The sequence below is a fragment of the Rhinolophus ferrumequinum genome, chromosome 9 (genome assembly GCF_004115265.2).
Source record: "Rhinolophus ferrumequinum isolate MPI-CBG mRhiFer1 chromosome 9, mRhiFer1_v1.p, whole genome shotgun sequence".
NCBI classification, from domain to species: domain Eukaryota; kingdom Metazoa; phylum Chordata; class Mammalia; order Chiroptera; family Rhinolophidae; genus Rhinolophus; species Rhinolophus ferrumequinum.
In genome coordinates, this window is record NC_046292.1 from 30,545,662 (window position 1) to 30,567,438 (window position 21,777).

Sequence of the window (21,777 nt, forward strand, 5' to 3'; positions counted from 1 at the left end):
CTACTGACTACCTTGAAACTCCTGGCAACTTGACAAGACTCCTGTACGTGCCCATGTGCCGACAGCTGGAATTCCCACTATTTACAGGAAGGCGGCTTTCTTAACAGTGAATTATCAGCCTTGTGCGGAGTTAGTCACGCTGTTATTTTTCCTTTTTTAAAAAAATAAATTATCTTTAGTTTAGCTCTGTTATCCATTTAGTTTGTTTTGAGTTTGAGGGTTGACCTTACAATGTGTAGAACTGTGTTATGTATTTGCATTAACATTATTTTTGACCTATAGTTTTCTGATGACTGAGCCTTTAAGATATGCATTATGGTTTAAGATTCGTATTGCAACAGCAGATGTACACACAACCCACTCAAAATTTTTTGTGCAGTGATATTTCATTTTAACATGCTATTTGTAAACGGGTGCTATTTAAATTACTTGCAACAGAATGTAACACATGTAAAAATATACATACTTTTACACTTATCGGACATTTTTCTATTCTCCAAATCCTTGTATACAAACAAACTCTGCAAGGTTTGCATTGTATTTACCTACAGATCATTACTACTGAGCTTTGTTTCTCAGTTGAAAGTGGGGAGGGCAGATGGGCCTGGAGTCATTGAACATGCTGTGGCATCACAGAGTCTCAAACTTCATTCAGAGAAAACACCTGTGCCAGTATCTGTGTCATTTTCAAGAAGGGAGGCCGCCCAAGGGCTCTCTACATTTCTGCAATGACATCAGGCCCTCCAGGTTTTCCCAGAACCAAGGTGGAAGTACCACAAAAGTGTACTCTGCCAGACAAACGGCCCCGGCATTTCCCAGCTCCTGTCTCACGCTGAATTCCAAGCTCTTGGCACCAAGATGAGCTGAAATCTAAGGCATCAACCACATACACATCCATTCCTGTTCTCACTCCCACCTACGTCTTGTCCAGAGAAAGCTCTTCCCAGCCTCAGACCTAGGATGGGGTACCTGAAGGCCTATAGAGTGGGGGGTCTTCCCTGATCCTTTTCCATGCTATACCAGGAGTCAAAGCCTCTCCTGGGACTTTTCAAGGATTTTCAGAAGAGCCCCAGGACTAAGCCAGCTCAACCAAGCTACAGAGACCCAACTTCCCCAGGACAGTGAATTGGAGCCTAGAATATCCAAAGGAGAGTCCACCCTTCACCCAGGAATGGTCTCTAGGAAGATGTTCCAGCACCATAGGGAGGGTTTAGACTTCCAAACCCAAGTCACCTAAGAGGGCACCAGGTCTCATCCCCACCCCAACCATCCTTTCCAGGCCAGAGGGCGACAGATTTCACCAGCAAGCCCTGGACATCTGATGACTCCAAGAATTCTCACTCTGCTCCCTGCCAGGGACACACACACACACACACACACACACACACACACACACACTCTCACACCTTGCCAGGCTTTCCACACCTGCAGGTTATGGTCTGTTCTAGAAACTGCCAGTTGTGGTGCCAGGGGGACCAGTGGTGTCAAGGCAGTGAGAAATGAAGGGGCACAGCAAAGTCAAGATCCATGGGCCTTTGGAGGCTTTGCCAAGGGTCTGGGACTGCTCCAGGCTGTTGTCAGCCCTCAGGAGGGAGTGCACTCCCTGGGCAGACTTCTGCTCCTGCACCGCCCAGGGACAGGCAGGGTTTGCTGTAAAAAAATAAAATGACATCAGGCAGACAAAGAGCTGAAGTCTCTGTTAGTGGCTTAAGCTCAGGACTGTAAATGCATGGCTCCCTGGGTCTGCTTGACGCATGCCTGTGAGGAGCGACCAAGTAAGTCAGAAGTTCAAGTTCTAGCTTTGCCATGACCTCAGCGTGCCCTCAAGCACTGCAGACTTCAGTTTTCCCATCTGTTAAATGAGAGTATTACACAAGATAGACTTCAAGGTCCTTTTTTGGCCCGAGTGTGAGTTCTTTTGTTCCTTTGAGTGTGTCCATTCACGTGTTACATACGTGAACTGCTCTCTAGGACACCTATGTGACTGTGTCCCGGGGCACTGCTTTAGGAATCATATGGGTCATTTTGTGTGTATGAGGGGGAGGGGAGACCCCAGAACAATATCCTCCCCCCAGCCCTCCTCAATAGGCGGAAGCCACTGGCTTCCTCCCTTTCCTGCCTCCTGCTCCCTGGCAAGACTGAGGACCAAGGGGAGAAGAGAGGATGGAAAAATCAGCCCAGTAGTCCCCAGGTCTGTCCTGACCACAACCCTCTCCCCACCTCTATGGACCCCATTCCAGGGTCTTCCTGACCCCACCAATCGCCAGCCTTTTGGGGATCAGACTGAGGGGCCTAGAGGCCCAGAAACAGGATAAGTCCTTCCCACCCTGTCCCCTCCCATCCCGCCCACCCAAGCCACCTCACTTCCCCTTCCTCCCCAACACCAACACACACTATCCCAGGCTGAGCAGCCAGACCCAGAGTCACTGACCGAGGGCCACGCTTGTCCTGGCTGGCCTGGTCAGCCTCCGGAGCATGGTCTGGCTGGGGCCCCCTTTGCTGCTCCCCATTGTCTTCCTGGCTTCTCATGTGGGTAAGTCTCCCTGGAACTATGTCCCAATCCAGCCCCCAAGGCCCTGATTCTCCCCCAGCAAACCCTATCATCACCGCCATCACTTTCAGCCATACCCTGAGCAGAGAGAAAGTGGGATCAGGGCCAGGAAAACCTAGGCAAGTGCTGGAAATCACTGCAGTGGGGGACTGGAGGAGGGGAGGGGAGGGCGAGGGAGGGGAGGGGAGCGGCCACCAACTGTGTGGGATCTTAGGATCAGTCCAGAACAGCAGGGCCTATGGGTCCCGTGAAGTTTTCAGTGAGTGATCATACTGTCACTCACAGTGTGCTGCATTCATTCAGTTATTCACTTGACAAACATTTATTAAAGAACCAACACTATTCCAGGAGGTAATGCATGCAGAGGGCTTTGCACGACGCCTGGCACTTGTTAAGGGCTTCTGAGTAAGGGGTAGCTGATTCCTTCAGGGTGCTGGCCAAAGAGGATGAGAAGGCAGAGGCTGCCTTTGAGTGGTTCACAGCCTCGTGGGCGGCACAGGACATGGGGTGAGGGCGAAACCCAAGCACAAGGAGCCCCCGTGGAGCACTGAGGAGGAGTCAGCTTACTCCACCTCGGGCAATAGATGAAAAGTGGTCACAAATGACTTCACGAAGAGCAGCAGTCTTCATCCAGGCAGCCAGCAATAGACGCAAATCTCAGAGGCATGCAGTGCCTGGGAGAGAAGGTCCCTGGAGGGAACACAGCAGGAAGGGCAGCGTGTGACAAGCAAGGAGCTCAAAGCAAGCGTTTTATCCTGAGGGCAACAGGGAGCCATGGGAGGTTGTAGGCTAGAATCACAAGGTCTTAGATGGATCACTGTGGAGGACGAGTTGAGAAAGGAGGGGTGTGGCTTTTGGGATGGTCCAGGTGAGTAATGGTGAGGGCTAGGTAAGAGCAGGCTTGGAGATGGGGATAAAGTCAAGAGGCTTGGAGAAAATAGAATTTGCAGAATTTTGTGACTGATTAAGGCAGCCAGCATAATGCTTAAAGGTGTGGACTTTAGAGTCAAACAACCTGGCTCTGCCAGTTACTAATTGTATGACCTTGGGCAAGTTACTTCTCTAAGCCTTCCTTCGCAGGCTATAAAATCTGGGTAATAACACCCACCTCCCCCGATAGGATGATAAAATGAGATAGCATACGTAAAGTGCCTGGCATACAATTGACCTCCAATAAACACTACTTATGACAGTAGGAATATGAGATGACTCGGAAGTTTGTGTCTCAGGTGGCTGATGCCACCCGCTGAGTCAGGGAGCGCTGGAAAGGAGCAGGTGTGGGGAAAGCTGACGGACAAGCAGGCCCAAGCTGAGAGGGTATCTCAGCGTTAATGACTTGGTGGTGATTGTTAAAGCCAAGGGAGCAGTAGGTGAGCTTGCTCAAAGAAAGCTGTAGAACAATTATTACCCTCCTCTGTAAATGGAAACACATCAACTTCACTGAAGGGTGTGAGGATCCTTTGGAAATCAGGTGCTCGGCACATGGCAGGCGGTCAGCAAACGCTAGCTTGGTTTACTCATGGTAGACTGTCGAAGAGTATTAATGGATAAGCTAAGAGGCATTTAAACTACTCATGCGGCAGTTAACAGGCATGGACAGAGAAGGAGGGGCTCCGAAGGGTGTGGGGTCACGGAGCAGGGGAGTCTCACCGACTGGCTCTCCTTGGTCTCTCCCCACTTCCCACCTCACGTTGTATTGCCCTAGCAACATGGAGCTTGGACGTCCCGCTGTCCACACCACAAATACTTTTCATTCCGTGTCTTAACTCAGGCTGTGCCTTCCACCTAGACTGCCCTTTCCCATCACTGACCTCCCCCACCCCATTCTTCTCTCCCCTCTCCATCCTGCTGGGCGGGTCTTTATTTCCCAGAAGGCATCTCTTCATCCCCTATGGCACACCTGATGGGTTAGGTACCCATCCTCTGCGCTCCCACACAGGTGCCCTGAGTTTGACAGGTGTGTCCATGTCTGTCTTCCGGGGAGGAAGGGAGCTCTTTGGAAGGTAAAGCCCTAGCCCCCACCCCCACCCACCCCCACCCCCACCCCCGACCTGTACATGTTGGCCTGGGGACTGCCCTGGTCTATAATCTCTGTCTCTGGCCTTTCGTGGGGCTGCAAATCTCTTCCTTTCTGCCCTACAGCAACCTGGCTGCAGCCTCTCCCGACTTACACCCCAGCACAGAAAACATGTCTGAATTTCTGGAGTGAAAGGGAGGGGTTCCTCCAAGGCACTCTAATCTCCGTGACTTTCCCAGCCTGCACCCTCGTGGTGGGGAGCAGGGAGAGGGACTTCCCTTGGCAGGGCAGTTTGGGAGACAGATCGGGAAAAGGGGACTAACAGGCAATAAAAAGGAAACGGAGACAGCGAGCATAGATCATTCTTTCCAAAGCTGGGCGGCAAAGGGAAGCCATCTGGCAGGAGAAGGGGAGGGGACCAGGCCAGAGAAGGGGCTTTGTTTTTGTTTTTGTTCTTTTAGGATGAAGAGGGAAAGGGGCCAGTGCACCGGGAAGGGGAAAGGAGCAGGAAGGGAGGAGGACGGAAATGCCTGCTCAAGTGCAGAGCCTGGAGATGGAATGGAGGGGGAGGGGAAGGAGGGGGAAGTCTGGGGACCCCGTCAGATCAGAGGATTGCTGTCCCGTGCCAGGCGCAGCCTCGGACCTGACGCTGCTGGCCGATCTGCGCCGCACGGAGCCGCAGCGGTTCTTCCTGACCTGCGTGTCTGGGGAGGCCGGCGCTGGCAGGGGCACAGACGCCTGGGGCCCGGCTCTGCAGCTCGAGAAGGACGACCGCATCGTACGCACGCCCCGGCCCTGGCCGCCCCCGCAGCTGGCCCGCAATGGCTCGCAGCGGATCACGCTGCGCGGCTTCTCCAGGCCCTCGGATCTGGTGGGCGTCTTCTCCTGCGTGGGCGGCGCGGGGGCCCGGCGCACGAGCGTCCTCTACGTGCACAACAGCCCAGGAGGTGAGTTTGGCCCACAGGTCAGCAGGCAGAAGAGGACTGCCCTTGACCTCTGACCCCATCTTCCATCCAACCCGCAGTCCTTAACCTCTGACCCCACCCTCCATCCACCCCCGCAGCCCACCTGCTCCCTGACCAGGTCACACACACAGTGAACAAGGGCGACACGGCTGTGCTTTCCGCGCGTGTGTCCAAAGAGAAGCAGACAGATGTGATCTGGAAGAGCAATGGTGAGAGGGGCTCTGGGCTGGTTGGGCAGAGAAACACATAGATCCCACATCTGGACTCCTCATGGCCATGGGCATCCCCAGCTTTAGCCCCTGACACACCTGTCACTCTCATACACCTGTTACTCCCCTGGCCAATCTCCAGGGCCCTCTTTGTTCTGGACCAGGTGCGTGGGAAGCACCTGCATCCATCTGTAGCTCTGAGCTGTCCCCCTACTGTACCCAGAGGACCAGCAGCCTCATGGTTAGCTACCTCCTTCCCTATCACTCCCAAATCAGCACCATGGTAAGCCCTCACCTTTGACTCTCCCCTGGGACCTAGCAGGTGCTGTCACATAGCCCACATAGCGGGGAGTAGCAGTCCCCAAGGGGAAGAGAACTGGTAACAGAGTCCTGGCACAGACAGGGAAGGTCTAGCCTCTTCTGGAGATCTGTCCAGATGTGTGCTGGGGCCTGGCCAAACTTGGGGAATTCAGCCACCCCATGGGAGAAAGCTGTTTATTCTGTGGCCCCAAAGAGTCCTGCCTCAGCCCTCAGACCCACAGCCCTTTGCTTGCCTATTGAGTCCCTCGGATCCTGAGGGAGGAAGACCCTTCCCTTGGGCCAAGCAGTTTGCCTCCTGAGCTCCAGGCCCACTGAACTGACGAGGGATGTGGAGAGTCAGGTAGACTTGAGCTCCTTACAGTCTCTGTTCGGTCCTGGGCAGAGGCAAGCAGCGGGTGGGGCAGGAACAGAGCTGCTTGTCTAATATTAGGGGATGCAGGTCCTGGGGACAGAGGCTCCTGGGGGAAATCCTAAAGTACATGACATCTGAACTGCACCCAGAAGGAGGCATAGAAATTAGCCAGACAAAGAAGAAGAGCAAAGGCAGGAAGCTCTGAAATACTGTGCAGTTGTTTCTGGAAGAGAAACCAGCCATTCAGGAATTCAGGAATGTCGGGAGGGAGGCAGGGTGTGGAGAGGTGTGAGGCCAGAGGGCTGTGCAGTGGTGCAGGAGTTGGATGTGGTCCTGAGGGCAGTGGAGAACGACTGAAGAGGTTAGGGGGAGCTGCAGGGGAGTCTGCTGCAGAAAAACACACTGGCTGCTAAGTGGAGGGCGCAGGGGGAAGTAGGAGACTGGAAGCAGAGAGGCTGAGACCTGGGTGGCAGGTGGCAGGAGGTGTGAAGAGAAGAGGATGCTTTAGGAGACCACAGGAGCTAGAATGAGCAGGACCTGTGATTTACTGAGTGGCTGGTAGAACAGGGACAGAGGGTGCTTCCCAGCTTTCTGGCTTGGGTACAAACACTTGAAGGTGCCTTCCCCCAGGTCCAATCACAATGCATGGTGCACACTGATGTGACCTGGGCAGAGGTGAGCAGAGGGAGGGACACCAGCTCTCACATGGTGCTGAGGCCCCTGACCCACTTATGCCCCCAGGATCCTACTTCTATACCCTGGACAGGCATGAGGCCCAGGATGGGCGGTTCCTGCTGCGGCTCCCGAACGTGCAGCCGTCATCAAGCGGCATCTACAGTGCCACCTACCTGGAAGCCAGCCCCCTGGGCAGCGCCTTCTTTCGGCTCATCGTGCGGGGTTAGGGGCAGAGAGCAGAGGTGGTGGGTGGTATGGGAGGCGGGGAGCCCTGTGGGTCCTTCCTGTGGGTCCCTTGGATCCCCTGGTTCCCAGGGCTGCCGCAGTCCTCAACAGCAATGGCGAGGTGCCTGAGGGTCAGCTGCTGAACGCGTATTCCTCCAGGCTGTGGGGCAGGGCGCTGGGGACCAGGCTGTACCAAGGAATGTCCAGGCTGCCTGCATGGAGGTGTCTGCCATGACCAGGACGGCGAGTGTGTATGCCCCCCTGGATTCACTGGTACCCGCTGCGAGCAGGGTAAGGAGGGGGAGCTAGGACCTGGGCAGGAAAGGATGCCTAACTCAGAGAATACCCTCAAACCATGGGGATGGAGCTTGGAGGGTGAGAGTGCCAAGTAGGTCCCAGACCCTGGGGCCCAAAAGAGGCCCCTATACCCATGTGCCCTCTTTCTAGCCTGCAGAGAGGGCCGTTTTGGGCAGAGCTGCCAGGAGCAGTGCCCAAGCACAGGAGGCTGCCGGGGCCTCACCTTCTGCCTCCCAGACCCCTATGGCTGTTCTTGTGGATCGGGCTGGAGAGGAAGCCAGTGCCAAGAAGGTATGCATTAACCCACTCTCCGTGGTCCCTGACCCAAAGAGCCGGCCACAGGCTTGACCTGGACCCTTTATTCTAGCCCTGACTTGCACACCAAGGCTTCCACAGTCACCTGCTCACCTGACCACTGCCCTCTCCACCCAACCTGTCCTTACCCAGGACTCAGCTGTGACCTTGTTGCCCCCTGACCTGTGCCTCTCTAACCATACCCTGTCTGTTCCCAGCCTGTGCCCCGGGTCATTTTGGGGCTGATTGCCGCCTCCAGTGCCAGTGTCAGAATGGCGGCACGTGTGACCGCTTCAGCGGCTGTGTCTGCCCCTCCGGGTGGCATGGAGTGTACTGTGAGAAGTCAGGTATGAACACAAGGGTCTCAGAACCCTCACGACAAGCCAACCTTCACCAGACACATCTCCCTGTTCATGCTCTAAGTCCTGCCCTCAGGGATCTCATGGTTTGGAAGTTCTCACCACCCAGTCCACACCAGCCATTCAGAGATGGGCAGCAGCCCAAAGTGGGTGGGAGGCCAGAGGACGCCCTGACCAGTCTGAGGGTCAGAGAGGGCTTCTGGGAAGAGACGAGATCTGAGATGGGTTATGAAAGACGAGAGAGATGGCTGGGGAAAGGGCATGGACCAAGGCTCAGGTACCAGGACAGTGGAGTAAAGGGAGCCTGGGGAGTGGTCAGCGGAGGTCACATTTTGGGGACTTTGAATGGCAGGCCAAATTAAGTTTGCGCTTAATATGATAAGGGCAAGAAGGAGTTATTGAAGAGGCACACGGTGGTCAGATCTGTGTTTGAAAAAGAAGGACTCGAGCTGCTGGGTGGAGGGAGGAACAGGGGACCCCCAATGAGCTGAGGCAGGGCCACAGTGAGGCCTGAACTTGTTCTGGCCACGAGGCTGAGGCTGGTAAGGGCCCGAGTTTCCGTCTGACAGGATCTTAGGAGGTGAGGGTTGCAGGAACTAGACTCTGCCTCTGATCAGAATTGGGGCGAGTCTTCGAGGACTTGCACAGGACTTTGCTGGCTTTCAGGCTTGAGTGACTGGGCACATGGCAGTGCCTCCACTGAGATGCATGACACAGGATGAGGGGTACTTTGGTGGTCACGTGTCTGCCCCGTGGCAGCTCCAGGATGAGTGTCCTTCCTTTCCCTAGACCGGATCCCCCAGATCCTGGACATGGCCTCAGAACTGGAGTTCAACTTGGAGACGACGCCCCGGATCAGCTGTGCAGCCGCAGGGAACCCTTTCCCCGTACGAGGCAGCATGGAGCTCCGCAAGCCAGATGGCACCGTCCTCCTGGTTAGCCCCATGACCCTGACCCAGGACCCATGACTGCCAGCTTCACAGCTGCTCCCTCAGACCCCTGGCCCTTCAGGGTTTCCTTCCAGCTCTACCCACTGGCCTGACCACAGCTCACAGGGGGTCAGACCGATCATTGAAGGGCTGCCTCCCGGCTTCTGTCCCCTCATCAGTCCAGACAGATGTGTATCTGCCACATGGATGTATGTTGTCTGTGGTATGTCCTCTTCCTCTGTCTCTTAGTCCACCAAGGCCATTGTGGAGCCAGATAGGACTACAGCCGAGTTCGAGGTGCCACGCTTGGCTCTTGGGGACAGTGGGATCTGGGAATGCCGTGTCTCCACGTCTGGTGGTCAAGATAGCCGGCGCTTCAAGGTCAATGTCAAAGGTCAGTGATGTCCTGGGACCATGGAAGACGGACAGCAGGCAGAGTAGGCACCAGCCAGTGCTGCTCAGACTGGGCATTGGAGCAGGAAAGGCAAGGGCATCTAAGGTCACGCCCAACACCTGGCAGAGACGAAGGGATGTGGTCATCGAAGTCTGGGCTGGGGGGTGGCAGGGTGGGAGTACTGCTCAGTCCCATCTGGAAAGGACATCCCGTCATCCAGAAATGGGACACCCTCTGGCCTCACCCAGCCTCCTGCCCGGCCATGCTTGCCCACTCCACCCCCCCACACAGACACACAGAGTGGCCTTTAACTCTGCCTGTGGGATGCTGCTTCCCCCCGAGTCACACCACAGGGCACTCAGTGCCAGGACAGGGGAGCTTAGAGGCTGACCCGCAGTGTCCCAGAGGTGCCGCACAGGTGAATGAGGAGGGAGCGGTCAGCGCCTGCGTGCTCCGAGCAGAGCACGCCCACCCAGTGCAGGTGTCCCTTCACCTTCTCAGCACCATAAGCCTTGGCTAGTCACACCTCCTGGCTCCTCTTCCCCTGTGTTCCCAGCACTCCCGCTCCCCACAGAAGCCCAGACCTCTCTCACTTCCTCTTTCTCACTCTTCCTACCTGTTCACCATCCCCCTCCCACCACTCTGCAGCCCCTGCCACTACCAGGAAATAGAAATGTGGGCCTTGGGCTCCACCTCCAGCCTTTCTCTTCTCACACTCCCCAGGCTTTGGACCCACACAGCTCGGGTTCTAATCCTCACTCGACAGTAAATTCCTAGCTCCATCACCTTAAGCAAGTTACTCAGCCCTCCTCGCTTGTCTCTCTCTGTAAAATGAGGGTATCAGCGCTCCCCTGATAGGGGTGCCAGGAATAGTGAATGAGATGAGCATTTAAACATGTATCACAGGGCCACACCCTTGTGCCCCAAGCTGACCAGGGGGCAGAACTCTGTCCTCCTTGGGCCCTGGCCACTCTGGTCATCTGTTGAACTTGGTCTCTTCCCAGCCCAGAAGGTCCCCAGGTCCAAACCGAGACCCCAGGTGTCTTTGTTGGCCAAAGCACAGAATCCTCTCATGTTTCTGAGGACTGGGTAGGCTTTCTGGGCCAGGCCTTACCCTGAGTCTCCTGGCAGTGCCCCCGGTGCCCCTGACTGCTCCTAGGCTCCTGGCCAAGCAGAGCCGCCAGCTCGTGGTGTCCCCGCTGGTCTCCTTCTCTGGGGACGGACCCATTGCCTCTGTCCGCCTGCACTACCAGCCCCAGGACAGCATGGCCTGGTCTGCCATTGTGGGTGAGTGTGGAGAGAGCTGGGGTGAGATGGGGACTGGGGCAGGACAGGGGTAATAATAAGGGGAGAAAGGGAGAATGGAGGCGGAGGGAGAGTGGTGTAAGAAGAGAGGGGCTGAGGGAGAATGGCAGCTTCTGGAAGAGGTTGGGACTGAATGATGTATGCTGTGCACCCCACCCCCAGTGGACCCCAGTGAGAATGTGACATTAATGAACCTGAGGCCGAAGACAGGATACAATGTCCGTGTGCAGCTGAGCCGGCCAGGGGAAGGTGGGGAGGGGGCCTGGGGGCCTCCCACCCTCATGACCACAGACTGTCCCGGTGAGAGACCAAGAGTCATCCCTTCCTGTCCCCCCAGGGGCTACTGTCCCGTGCACTCAGGGGTTATCATGTCTTGTCCACCCCAGGGTCCCTTGCCTTTCCCACTGGAGGTTGTCCCGCCCTATCCCCTGGGGATCACTGTCCCTTCCAGACCCAAGTACCACTGGGCAATTCTGACCCCTGACCTCTGGCCCCAGAGCCCTTGTTGCAGCCATGGCTGGATAGCTGGCATGTGGAGGGCCCTGACCGGTTGCGACTGAGCTGGTCCTTACCCTCGGCGCCTGGGCCACTGGTGGGCGATGGTTTCCTGCTACGCCTATGGGACGGGTCACGGGGACAGGAGCGGCGGGAGAATGTCTCGTCCCCCCAGGCCCGTACCGCCCTCCTGACTGGACTCACGCCTGGCACCCACTACCAGCTGGATGTGCGGCTCTACCACTGTACCCTCCTGGGCCCTGCCTCGCCCCCCGCACGCGTGCTTTTGCCCCCAAGTGGTATGCTCTGGAAGGGGGAATGGGCTTGGAATGAGGGGAGGACAGGGGACTCATGAGACCTGAACAAACATGGGAGGTTACGGGAGACTGGATGGACATAGAGAGAACCCAGGGCATGTGGGGAAAATGGGCAGAGGAGGATCTAGGGCATCAGGCGGACGCAGACACAGGAAGGGCATGGAATGGGGAACACAGGGCATGGGGGGACATGGGGAGGACATAGGATACTGGGAGGATCTGGGACAACAGGAAGACTTGGGATATAAGGAGAATAAGGGGAAGCAGAATTTCAGGGGTGAAGGAGGCCATAGGCAGAGGAATTCAGCCCAGGAGGAAAGGAGGAGGTTGGCAAGTAGCTCCCATTCTGGGGTCCTCAGAGCAGGGGACACCCCTAAAGCAGATCCGTCTGACGCCACAGCTCCATAACTTGGTCCTGTCTAAGCCCTTCCCATCCCCATCTCCCCAGGGCCCCCCGCCCCCCGACACCTCCATGCCCAGGCTCTCTCAGATTCTGAGATCCAGCTGACGTGGCAGTGCCCGGAGGCTCCGGCTGGGCCTATATCCAAGTACATCGTGGAGATGCAGGTGGCTGGGGGCTCAGGAGACCCACTGTGGATGGATGTGGACAGGCCTGAGGAGACAAGTACCATTGTCCGCGGCCTCAATGCCAGCACGCGCTACCTCTTCCGTGTGCGGGCCAGCGTCCAGGGTCCCGGTGACTGGAGCAACATGGTAGAAGAGTCCACCCTGGGCAACGGTGAGAGGGCAAGGTGCATGGGGACTCCTGGGCCCTGCGGTCAGTCTCAGTAAGCCCTCCTGCCATGTGACCCCCTGCCTTGGAGCTAGGGCATCCCACACCCCTATTAACAAGTGACACGAGCCCTGGTACTCGGGACCCTGACAGTTCCCTTCTTAGGATCTGCTAGCCTAGTGCTGGGAAAATCATGTCACCCGCTGGCCCTAGACCTGACAGCCCTGGTGCCTCCCTGATGGTGGGATCTCTGACCTCTCCCTCTGTGTGATCTCATGTTGGCCTCTGGGTTCCGTAACCCAGGTGTCCCCAGGATCTGCCTATCTTATGTGTCTAGGGCTGCAGAGCGAGGGCCCAGTCCAAGAGATCCGGGCAGCAGAAGAGGGCCTAGATCGGCAACTGATCCTGGCTGTGGTGGGCTCCGTGTCTGCCACGTGCCTCACCATCCTGGCTGCCCTCCTAACCCTGGTGTGCATCCGCAGAAGTTGCCTGCACCGCAGACGTACCTTCACCTACCAGTCAGGATCGGTCAGTCACCTGTACCACCCCCAAATGTGTGTGTGTGTTTATATCACAGGTATAAGGGCTAGACTCAATGACACTCAAGGGCATAAAATAATTTTCTTTATTTCACTAGAACTGAACTCAGCCCACGAGCCATTGATATTAGTGGTGAAATATTTAATATTCCCAGTTCAGAAGAATTCGGTTATGTCCATATTTCACCATGGTCAATTCAGGATTCTCCCCCTCATCCCTGGGGGTGACCTAAGCCGAGGGAGCATGGTGACATCATGGAGGGGCGCCTGGCTTCATGCTGGCCTGTCCTCACAGGCCTTCCTGGACCTGGGAGCCAGCTCCCATCTGCAATGTCTATGGCTGATGGCCTCAGCCCCTCTGTGGCCTCCTGCCAACAGACTACTCATTCTGGGAGCTCCTCATCCCATCTTCCTTCCTTGCAAATCCCAGGGCCTCCTTGGGGAGATTTAAGTACTCTGGGGTGCTTCCCTGTACCCTGGGGAGGGCAGCATATCCTCTGGCCCTCAGACTCATTGCTACCACCCCTCATACAGCTGTTTCTACCACGGTAGAGCTGCCTGAGGCCTGCAGCCTCACCCATTGCTCCTGCAAACCTGTCTGAGTTTTCTGTCCGTTAGTAGTCTCTGCTCCTCCAGCCTGTAGGAGCTACTTACTGAAGGGTGGGGGTGGGGTGCTGGCTCATCTTGCAGGGCCCTGCATGATCTCATCTTTTCGCTCCTCCCAGCTCTCTCTCCTACCCATTGCTCCTGTCTCCTCTGAGATCTTCCCCACTGTTGCAACTGATGACCTGAACTCTGGCCTTGGTCCTCACGCCTGGGCTCTTGATACTTACAACCAAGCTTTGGCATGTCAAAAAAAAAAACAAACAAAAAAAAAACCCTCTTTTCTCTCAAGGGCTGGTTCTTGTGATAGAAAGCCTAGTGTCCACAGCTATTGTCTCTGCCATGCCTTTAAAAACTCTCTTTAGAGATTCAATTGGCTTCTTTGTTCAGGCTGGGTTGGCCCTCCCTCTGTGGTCAGCACTTACAGAAAGCCACCACTGTTTGGTGGGGGAGGGTAATGGGTACAAATGTTAGGGTAGGGGGTGGGGAAGCAGCCTTTAGCGTATATGTTATGCTGACATATATCAAGATATACACCTGCTACGTGTGCCTGCGTGTGGGTGTGCACGTGTGTGCCGTGTGTGTGTGCACGTGCACGTGCCCTGTGGGAACCCCCATGGGTGTGTCCCTGTGTCCCTGACACACGTCTCCCTCTACATGGGCTCCTCCATGCGCTCACATCTGTGTGGACCTCTGCATTGATGCACCTGCATATAGTGCCTCCACTAGAACACACATGTGCGTGCTGGTGTGTGCCTTCAGCCGTCCGTGTCTCAGGCAAATCCATGTGACCCGTGTCCCCAGCCCTTCCCCATGAAGTGGGGTTCTGGCTCACTTAGGGAGCCCCACCATTAGGACTATCTTAACCCTTCTTCCAGTTCTCATAGTGGCAGCTCCCTTGTCCTGTTCCACTGTTTCCTTTTCCTTCCATTAGCCCTGCCCAAGTAGGCCCAGCTCCTACTCAGTTGGGGGAGTGGACACTCCTCTTTGTTAAGATCTTTCTATCGTCAGGCCCCAGGGTGGTTTTAGAACTATGTACGGACGCCAAGTGAGTGGACGGTGGTAATCTCTGCTTCTGCTGCTGTGGAGAAGAAAACCCCGCCACTGGCATCCAGCAGCTCTGGGCTTGGCATGCAGTAGGTGCTCAGTAAACAAACCCTAACCCACTGCCCATTTTCTGGAATCCTTTCTAGAACATCCCTGGTGACCAAAAAGCCTGGTTGTAGGATCAGCTCACTACTTCCCATCACAGCTCGTTCCAGTTCTTTTCTGTTTTAAATGTTAGAAATCTGATCCTCCCATTGACTCATGTCCTGGCTTCTAGCGACTTTGCCCAATCCTTGTTCTTCCATAGCCCCACACACCTGACCCCCAGGCTGCAGCCTCCGTCCGTGAACATCCATCCACCAGACGGCCCACCCATGGCTCCATCTCCTATGATTCTGTCTCAGTATGAGCCCTCTATCTGTACGTCTGTCCCCAGCTGACCACCAGGCTGCCTCTGTCTCGGTCTCTGTCCATGTGTCTAACTACTCTTTGTCTGCCTATCTGTGCCTCTTGCTTCCCGGAACCATGTCTCTTGTGTGAACTTTCTGCCCACTTGTCCTTTCCTGTGAAGGGCGAGGAGACCATCCTGCAGTTCAGCTCAGGCACCTTGACACTCACCCGGCGACCAAAACCACAGCCCGAGCCCCTGAGTTACCCAGTGCTGGAATGGGAGGACATCACCTTTGAGGACCTCATCGGAGAGGGGAACTTCGGCCAGGTTATCCGGGCCATGATCAAGAAGGACGGGCTCAAAATGAATGCAGCCATCAAGATGCTGAAAGGTCCACTGGGACTGACCCCTAACCCTCTCCTTTGTCGCATAGATCCCAGGCCCCACCTGGCTCCCTCCAGTAACTGACCCCAGTCCTTACCAGCCCATACCCTTTCTCCAGAATTATTTCGGACAAAAATGATACTGGATTCTTTACACAGAGTATGCCTCTGAAAATGACCATCGTGACTTTGCGGGAGAACTGGAAGTTCTATGCAAATTGGGGCATCACCCCAATATCATCAACCTCTTGGGAGCCTGTGAGAACCGAGGTGAGCCCCCAACTCATCACCTACCCCTTCTTTGACACGCCCGTCATCAGCCGTCCCCTCCTCCACATCAGTAGCTCGCAGGGAGCCTCAGGTTACCTAAACAGCACTATTGATTCTCCTTCATGCTTCAGGCTCCCTGTCTACCATTGGGTACCTGCTGCTACCAGGTTGCCTTGTATATGAACCACCATGTATCTCCCCACCTCGCAGGTTACTTGTATATCGCTATCGAATATGCCCCCTATGGGAACCTGCTAGATTTTCTGCGGAAGAGCCGGGTCCTAGAAACGGACCCAGCTTTTGCCCGAGAACATGGAACGGCCTCCACCCTCAGCTCCCGGCAGCTGCTGCGTTTTGCCAGTGACGCTGCCAATGGCATGCAGTACCTGAGTGAAAAGCAGGTGTGTGTGAGTGTGTGAGTGCAGGGAAGGAAGGTGTGCTAGAGGGAAGAAGGGAGACCACTGGACTGTCCTCAGGAGATAAAATCAGCGGCTCTGATCGGACGTGGGATTGAGAACTCGAGAGAGGGACATGACCGTGAGGTGCTGGCTTGGGTGGGCGGGTGAGAGCACAGGACAAGAAGCAGGTATGGAGGAGGTATTGTGTTTGAAGCATCCAAGGGACATCTTGGTGGAGGTGTTGAGTTAGCAGTTGTAGATGCTAGCCTAAACCCCCCCTAGAGAGACGGCTGGGCTGGAGACTACAATCTGGAAGCTGTCACCCTACAGATGGGACACTAATGGTGAGGGAGTACGTGAGACCCACCAGAAGAGGGTAAAGGGAAGAGCAGAAAATGGAGGCCCGAGCCCAAGGGCAAAGACACCCTGCCTGAATGAAAGGAGAGAGGGACAGCAGCAGTAGGGGAACATGAGACTAAGGAAAGGCATTTTAAAGGTAGTCAAGTTTTGAGTAATTTTAAAAGTGGGGAGGGGGGTTAGCACAGAGGGAAGGGTTGATGGAAAGAGGTCTCTGAAAAAAGTGGAGGGCCAAGTAGGAAGAACTTGGAACTCAAGGGAAAGGGTCACTCTGGGCAACAGAAGGGCCTTCCCCATTCTCATCAATGAGGGAAAAGAAGAGGTTGGGAGAGAAGGGGGTAAGGAGAATGCAAAGGGGAAGGTACCATGAGGTCACCAGGGGAAAAAGCCCACCATTTTCCCAGGAAGAGGGATACACCTGAGCTTGGCCGTGGTTGGATCACAGCAAGGAAGGGATGATTTTTCTTACACAGGAGTGGCTGACCCAGCAGGAGGCCTGGGTGGGTGGGAAGAAGAGTCAGGGGCTACTAAAGGCACGGAGGGTGGCCACGAAGACTGGGACTGGCCGTGGAGTGGGGTCAGACCCGTCCCTGGCCCAGGAGTCCTGGGCTCGCTTCTCCCCAGTCTTCGCTGACTTCTGACCATGCCTGCAGTTCATCCACAGGGACCTGGCTGCCCGAAATGTGCTGGTCGGAGAGAATCTGGCCTCCAAGATTGCTGACTTTGGCCTTTCTCGGGGGGAGGAAGTTTATGTGAAGAAGACAATGGTAAGGCCCAGGCCTCCCCTCAGGTTCCATCCCTGGCCCTGCTTCCCGGAACCACCTCACGGGCCCTTTCTCCTCACCCAACCCCTCAAACCTACTCTCTCCCAGGGGCGTCTCCCCGTACGTTGGATGGCCATTGAGTCTCTGAACTACAGCGTCTATACCACCAAGAGTGACGTGTGAGTGTGGGGGTGAGAAGGGGCAAGAGGGTTTGGTCCCCCAAAGATGCACACAGGCATAACTAGGACACATCCCAACATGTCTCAGGTGGTCCAAGGCAGGACTTAGAGGTCCCTAGGGTGTGTTCCGGCTACGACACAGGTGTGTCTTGGCTACACCTTGGTGATACTTAGCATCGTAGTGGGAAGGTAGGGGAGCCAGCTGGAAGGAAGCTTTATCTTAGAAGGCGTTCCAGGGGTAGGACTGGGGTAGGGGTAGTTTAGGGCAGGGTTTGTCTAAGAGACTGGGGGATGCCGTGGAGAAGTCTTGGGGTTCTGGTGAGTAATGCCCAGGTGGATGGAGCGATCATTCAAGGAATGCTCTCACCTTCCTCTCTGAAGGGCAGGGTCATCCCCACATGAGGACCTAACCAGAACATGACCCCCAAGAGTCCTTCTCTGTGCTCCTCACCCCCAGACAACCGTCTTGACACACGCCTGCCCCTCTCTCTAGCCTGCCCAGCCCTGGCTCTGCCTATTTGTCCCAAGCCCTTTGGCCTGGCCTGCCTACCACACGATTGCCCCCCTGACCACCGCTCACTCACTTCCTGCGTCTGCTCCCAAAACCCCTAATTCCCTCCCCCTGCTAGGACTCCCACCCTGGCCTCACCTGACTCTCACATGCACAGAGGCAGTTAAGAGCAAGGGCTTTGGAGTCCGATTGCCAGGTTTGGAATCCTAGCTTTCATACTTACTAGCTATGTGACCTTGGGTAAGCTAGCTAACCTCTCAGTGCCTCAGTGTCTCCTTCTATAAAATGGGGATAATGATCGTACGTATATAATAGGGCTGGTGTGCAGGTTAAATGTATACATTAAATGATCAATGCCTGGGTTTCAGTGGAGTAGAGACAACAGCTGGCCAAGGCTGATACTTGCAGAGTAGACACGCAGGGGCTGGGATGGGCTGCACCCCTGGGGTAGGTAGACACTCAACTGCTGGGCCCTCAGTGCACCCTCCTCATTTCAGCTGGTCCTTTGGGGTCCTCCTCTGGGAGATCGTGAGCCTTGGTGAGTCCCCGACCCCCATTCCCCAGGGTGCCCCCACCTTCCCCCTCTGGGGCCCTGGGCTGAAGAGCTTTGTCCCCTCCTGCAGGGGGCACACCCTACTGTGGCATGACCTGTGCTGAGCTCTATGAGAAGCTGCCTCAGGGCTACCGCATGGAGCAGCCTCGTAACTGTGATGACGAAGTGTGAGTCACTTCAGCCTTGAACCCTGCGACCCCATCAATCCAGTTGGCCCTGACCACTCATCTCAGCAATGCCCTTTCTGCAGGTACGAGCTGATGCGGCAGTGCTGGCGGGACCGTCCATACGAGCGACCCCCCTTTGCCCAGATCGCGGTGCAGCTGGGCCGAATGCTGGAAGCCAGGAAGGTGAGGAGACTGGAGGGAATGAGGAGTGGGACTTCCTAGGCTCACAGGACTGCCCTCTTGTAAGAGCCAGCGGTAGCCGCTGGGTCCCTCTCCCCACCACTAGTTGCCACCACAGCTAGGCCGGGACCCAGGATGCAGCCCACCTTTCCAGCTCTCAGTGGATTGGACATTAGGCCTTCTAAACTTTTCCAAGGCCACTGCTAACCCCAGCAGAAATCCCTCCCGAGGTGCCAGGTCCCAGGTCCCAGACTGCTTGCCTGTCGTCCTCTGCTGAGGCCATCAGCCCATTCTCATCAGGGACATCTTTCCTCACCTGGCACAGAGCCAGAGTGCAGTGTCTGAGTGGTCAACTAAGCAAATGGATGATGGATGGATGGATGGTACAGTAACTCAATGAATGAATGAATGAATAGAATTAGTGGATGGATGATACAATCACATGATATGATCATATGAATAAACACAATTAAATAGCTGAATCTAATAACCATGTGAATAAATGAATTATCAAATAAATGTACATGAAGACATATGTCAAAATAAATGTAATGCATTTGTAAATGCAAAAAGAGTCATTCATATGAATTAATGACTAAATAGCTACAGGAATTAGTAAACTATCTTAAGAATGAAGGAATGATCAAATAACCACATAAATGGATAAATCATTAAAAATAGTTTTATAAATAGATGAGTAAGTGAATGAATGAGTAAGCAAACAATTCATTGGATGAGTACATGAGAAACTTCCTATCTAACAGTTGTGTCAGGGGCCTCGCACCGGGGCCTCCAACTGTGGTCTGATGCCCTTGCTGTTCTGAGCTGTCCCTTGGCCATGGGACCATCCTGAGTCCCCAGAACAAATCAGTGTCTCTTCAGATACCCCAACCACATGGAAGTCAAGGACCTGCAGGCTCTAGTTACCTTCCTCCCTAGCCCCCACTAAATCTTGCTCTGCTCCCCAGGCCTATGTGAACATGTCGCTGTTCGAGAACTTCACTTACGCAGGCATCGACGCTACAGCTGAGGAGGCCTGAGCCGCCGTCCAGCCAGAACCAGGCTCTGCTGGCCAGAGCAAACTGCTCTCCAATCTGTGACTTCTGATCCTTGTAGCCTCTGACCTGAGCTGCCTCAAGGAATTTTTTTTAACTTAAGGAAGAAAAGAGGAGATCCGGGGATGGGGTGGGCTATGGGGAATTGGGTCTTTCTTCTTGGCAGTTGTTCCCATGCTTCCTGCAGTTACTCTTACAGCTACCTTCACATCCTTCCTTCTAATTCAGCTGCTCCACATATGTGCTCCTCTTCTACTGCCCATACTCAAACCCCGACTTCTGCTCCTCCCCCCAAGCCAGCACTCACACCACTAACATGCCCTGTTCAGCTACTCCCTCCTCCCGGCTCATAATCAGAAGAAATAAATGCTCTCAGGAGCTCCATCCAATGTGTGCCTTTTACTCTGCCAATCCCAGGGAAAAGTTGAACCAGAGACAGAGAAACTGGACTTTCCAGGAAAAGAAACGCTGTGCCTATTACTGTTACAGGCAAAATCCCTGTGTTGGGGGTGCCTCTCCATAATGGGAGATGTTCTGGTAGAGCCATTTTACATCTGCACCAGCCCATTTCTGTCATAACGAAAAGCCCAGATGTCCTCTGGTCTCTTCCATACTCTCCAGCCCCATCACCAACATGTCTGCCCATATCTCCAGGTAGCTGCCAGCCTAGCATTCTTTGCTCTGTCCAAACAGTCATACCAGGATCAGCTGTAGCCCAGCCTCAGCTCAAACTGCCACCTCAGCACCAGACAGATCTGGCCTGTCATGAGCTCCTACTTTTCCTTAAGTCTCAGCATGGCCTTTCCTGGCTTGGTAGGCACTTTACTGCCCAGCTTGTGGGTACCCACTGAGGAAGGCAGAGGTCACTCCCATATTCGGCCAACCTGGCAAGATTCTTTTGCCTTCCTCAGGGTCTCCTGGTGTGCTGGGAGGTGCTCCCCGTCCTGAAAGCCAGTCCCATGTCCTACCCCATGCTGTATGGCCTTCAGGTTTGCCTATCCTTTGGGTTTGTCTGGCCTCTGATTTCTCTCCCACTGGTCCTTAGGAAACACTTGTCTTGCTTCACACATTTTTTTCAGTGAATAAGATAGAATCGAAGAATACATAACATGGTATGGCATTGTAGTTAAGAGCACACATTCTGCATTCACACAGATCCATGTTCAAGCCCCTGCTATATCACTTACTCTCTGTGTGACCTTGGTCAAGTCACTTAACTTCTCTGAAACATGGGGTTAGTAATAGCTGCCTCAAGACTTTGGTGTGTGGGGCTGAATTTAAGAGGGAATTAACTGGAGTAAATGGGAGGCTGTGTAGGATGAGAGAGATGGGATTTGCTAAAAAGAAACGTCATTTCAGATCCACTACAGGGTTGTTGCCAGGTCCATGATGGGATTAAAACGTTGTCCCTGATGGGGACCAATATATAAACAAAGACGCCCCTGTGGGGTGACAGATATGTAAACAAATAATAAAATAGAAGTGTATGCTATAAGAGAGAGAGGGGACCTGGGTAACACATAGAAAGGAGATGGAGTCAGGAAGCTTTTCCAGAGAAAGTGACCTTTTAATCTGGGCCGTGAAGAAGTGGGGGCTCGCCAGAGGAAAAGCTCCTGGCAGAGGAAATAGCACCTGTGACATGGTATGTTCAGGAGCTGCAAAGATTTCCATACGTCTGGAACAAAGGAATAATAACACAGCTGTGTGACGGTAATGAACCCAGCTCCACAAGGGTAATGAACCCAGCTCCGCGAGGGTAATGAACCCAGCTCATGCTGGACCTTACAGCAGCATTAAGGATATGGATCTCTATCCTAAGGGCAGAGAGCAGCCATGGAAGAGCTGGGCACAGGGGTGTGTCATGATCAGATTTGCATTTTTAAAAGGTCACTGTGACTACTGTGTGGAGACTGGATTATAGAGGAACGCAAGTGAAGGTGAG

General features: G+C 54.5%; 1 protein-coding gene and 1 long non-coding RNA gene across 2 annotated transcripts in view; one reads left to right on the forward strand and one right to left on the reverse strand.

Moving 5' to 3' along the window:
• Window positions 1-1,420: 1,420 nt before the first annotated feature.
• Window positions 1,421-21,777, reverse strand: part of LOC117027228 (uncharacterized) — a 39,489-nt gene continuing 19,132 nt past the window's right edge. The window contains exon 3 of the long non-coding RNA XR_004423885.1: window positions 1,421-1,650. This is a non-coding gene — a long non-coding RNA (uncharacterized LOC117027228). The remainder of the gene's footprint in view (window positions 1,651-21,777) is intronic.
• On the forward strand, window positions 2,385-20,219 carry TIE1 (tyrosine kinase with immunoglobulin like and EGF like domains 1). Its single transcript, XM_033114734.1, has 23 exons — window positions 2,385-2,533; window positions 5,198-5,515; window positions 5,632-5,742; window positions 7,157-7,312; window positions 7,475-7,606; window positions 7,763-7,903; window positions 8,125-8,253; window positions 9,055-9,200; window positions 9,444-9,588; window positions 10,720-10,875; window positions 11,056-11,193; window positions 11,391-11,687; window positions 12,154-12,444; window positions 12,776-12,966; window positions 15,199-15,409; window positions 15,561-15,671; window positions 15,882-16,072; window positions 17,080-17,193; window positions 17,299-17,369; window positions 18,378-18,418; window positions 18,504-18,600; window positions 18,684-18,783; window positions 19,749-20,219. Exons 1-23 carry the CDS (start codon window positions 2,476-2,478, stop codon window positions 19,818-19,820), a joined length of 3,417 nt encoding a protein of 1,138 aa, XP_032970625.1. The 5' UTR covers window positions 2,385-2,475; the 3' UTR covers window positions 19,821-20,219.

Bases quoted from the DNA above. Each gene is read 5' to 3' on its own strand.
- TIE1 (XM_033114734.1), top strand. From the start codon at position 2,476: ATGGTCTGGCTGGGGCCCCCTTTGCTGCTCCCCATTGTCTTCCTGGCT. The intron at 12,445-12,775 runs GTGAGAGGGCAA...TTATGTGTCTAG, and splicing joins AGAGTCCACCCTGGGCAACG to GGCTGCAGAGCGAGGGCCCA. The intron at 17,194-17,298 runs GTAAGGCCCAGG...ACTCTCTCCCAG, and splicing joins TTTATGTGAAGAAGACAATG to GGGCGTCTCCCCGTACGTTG.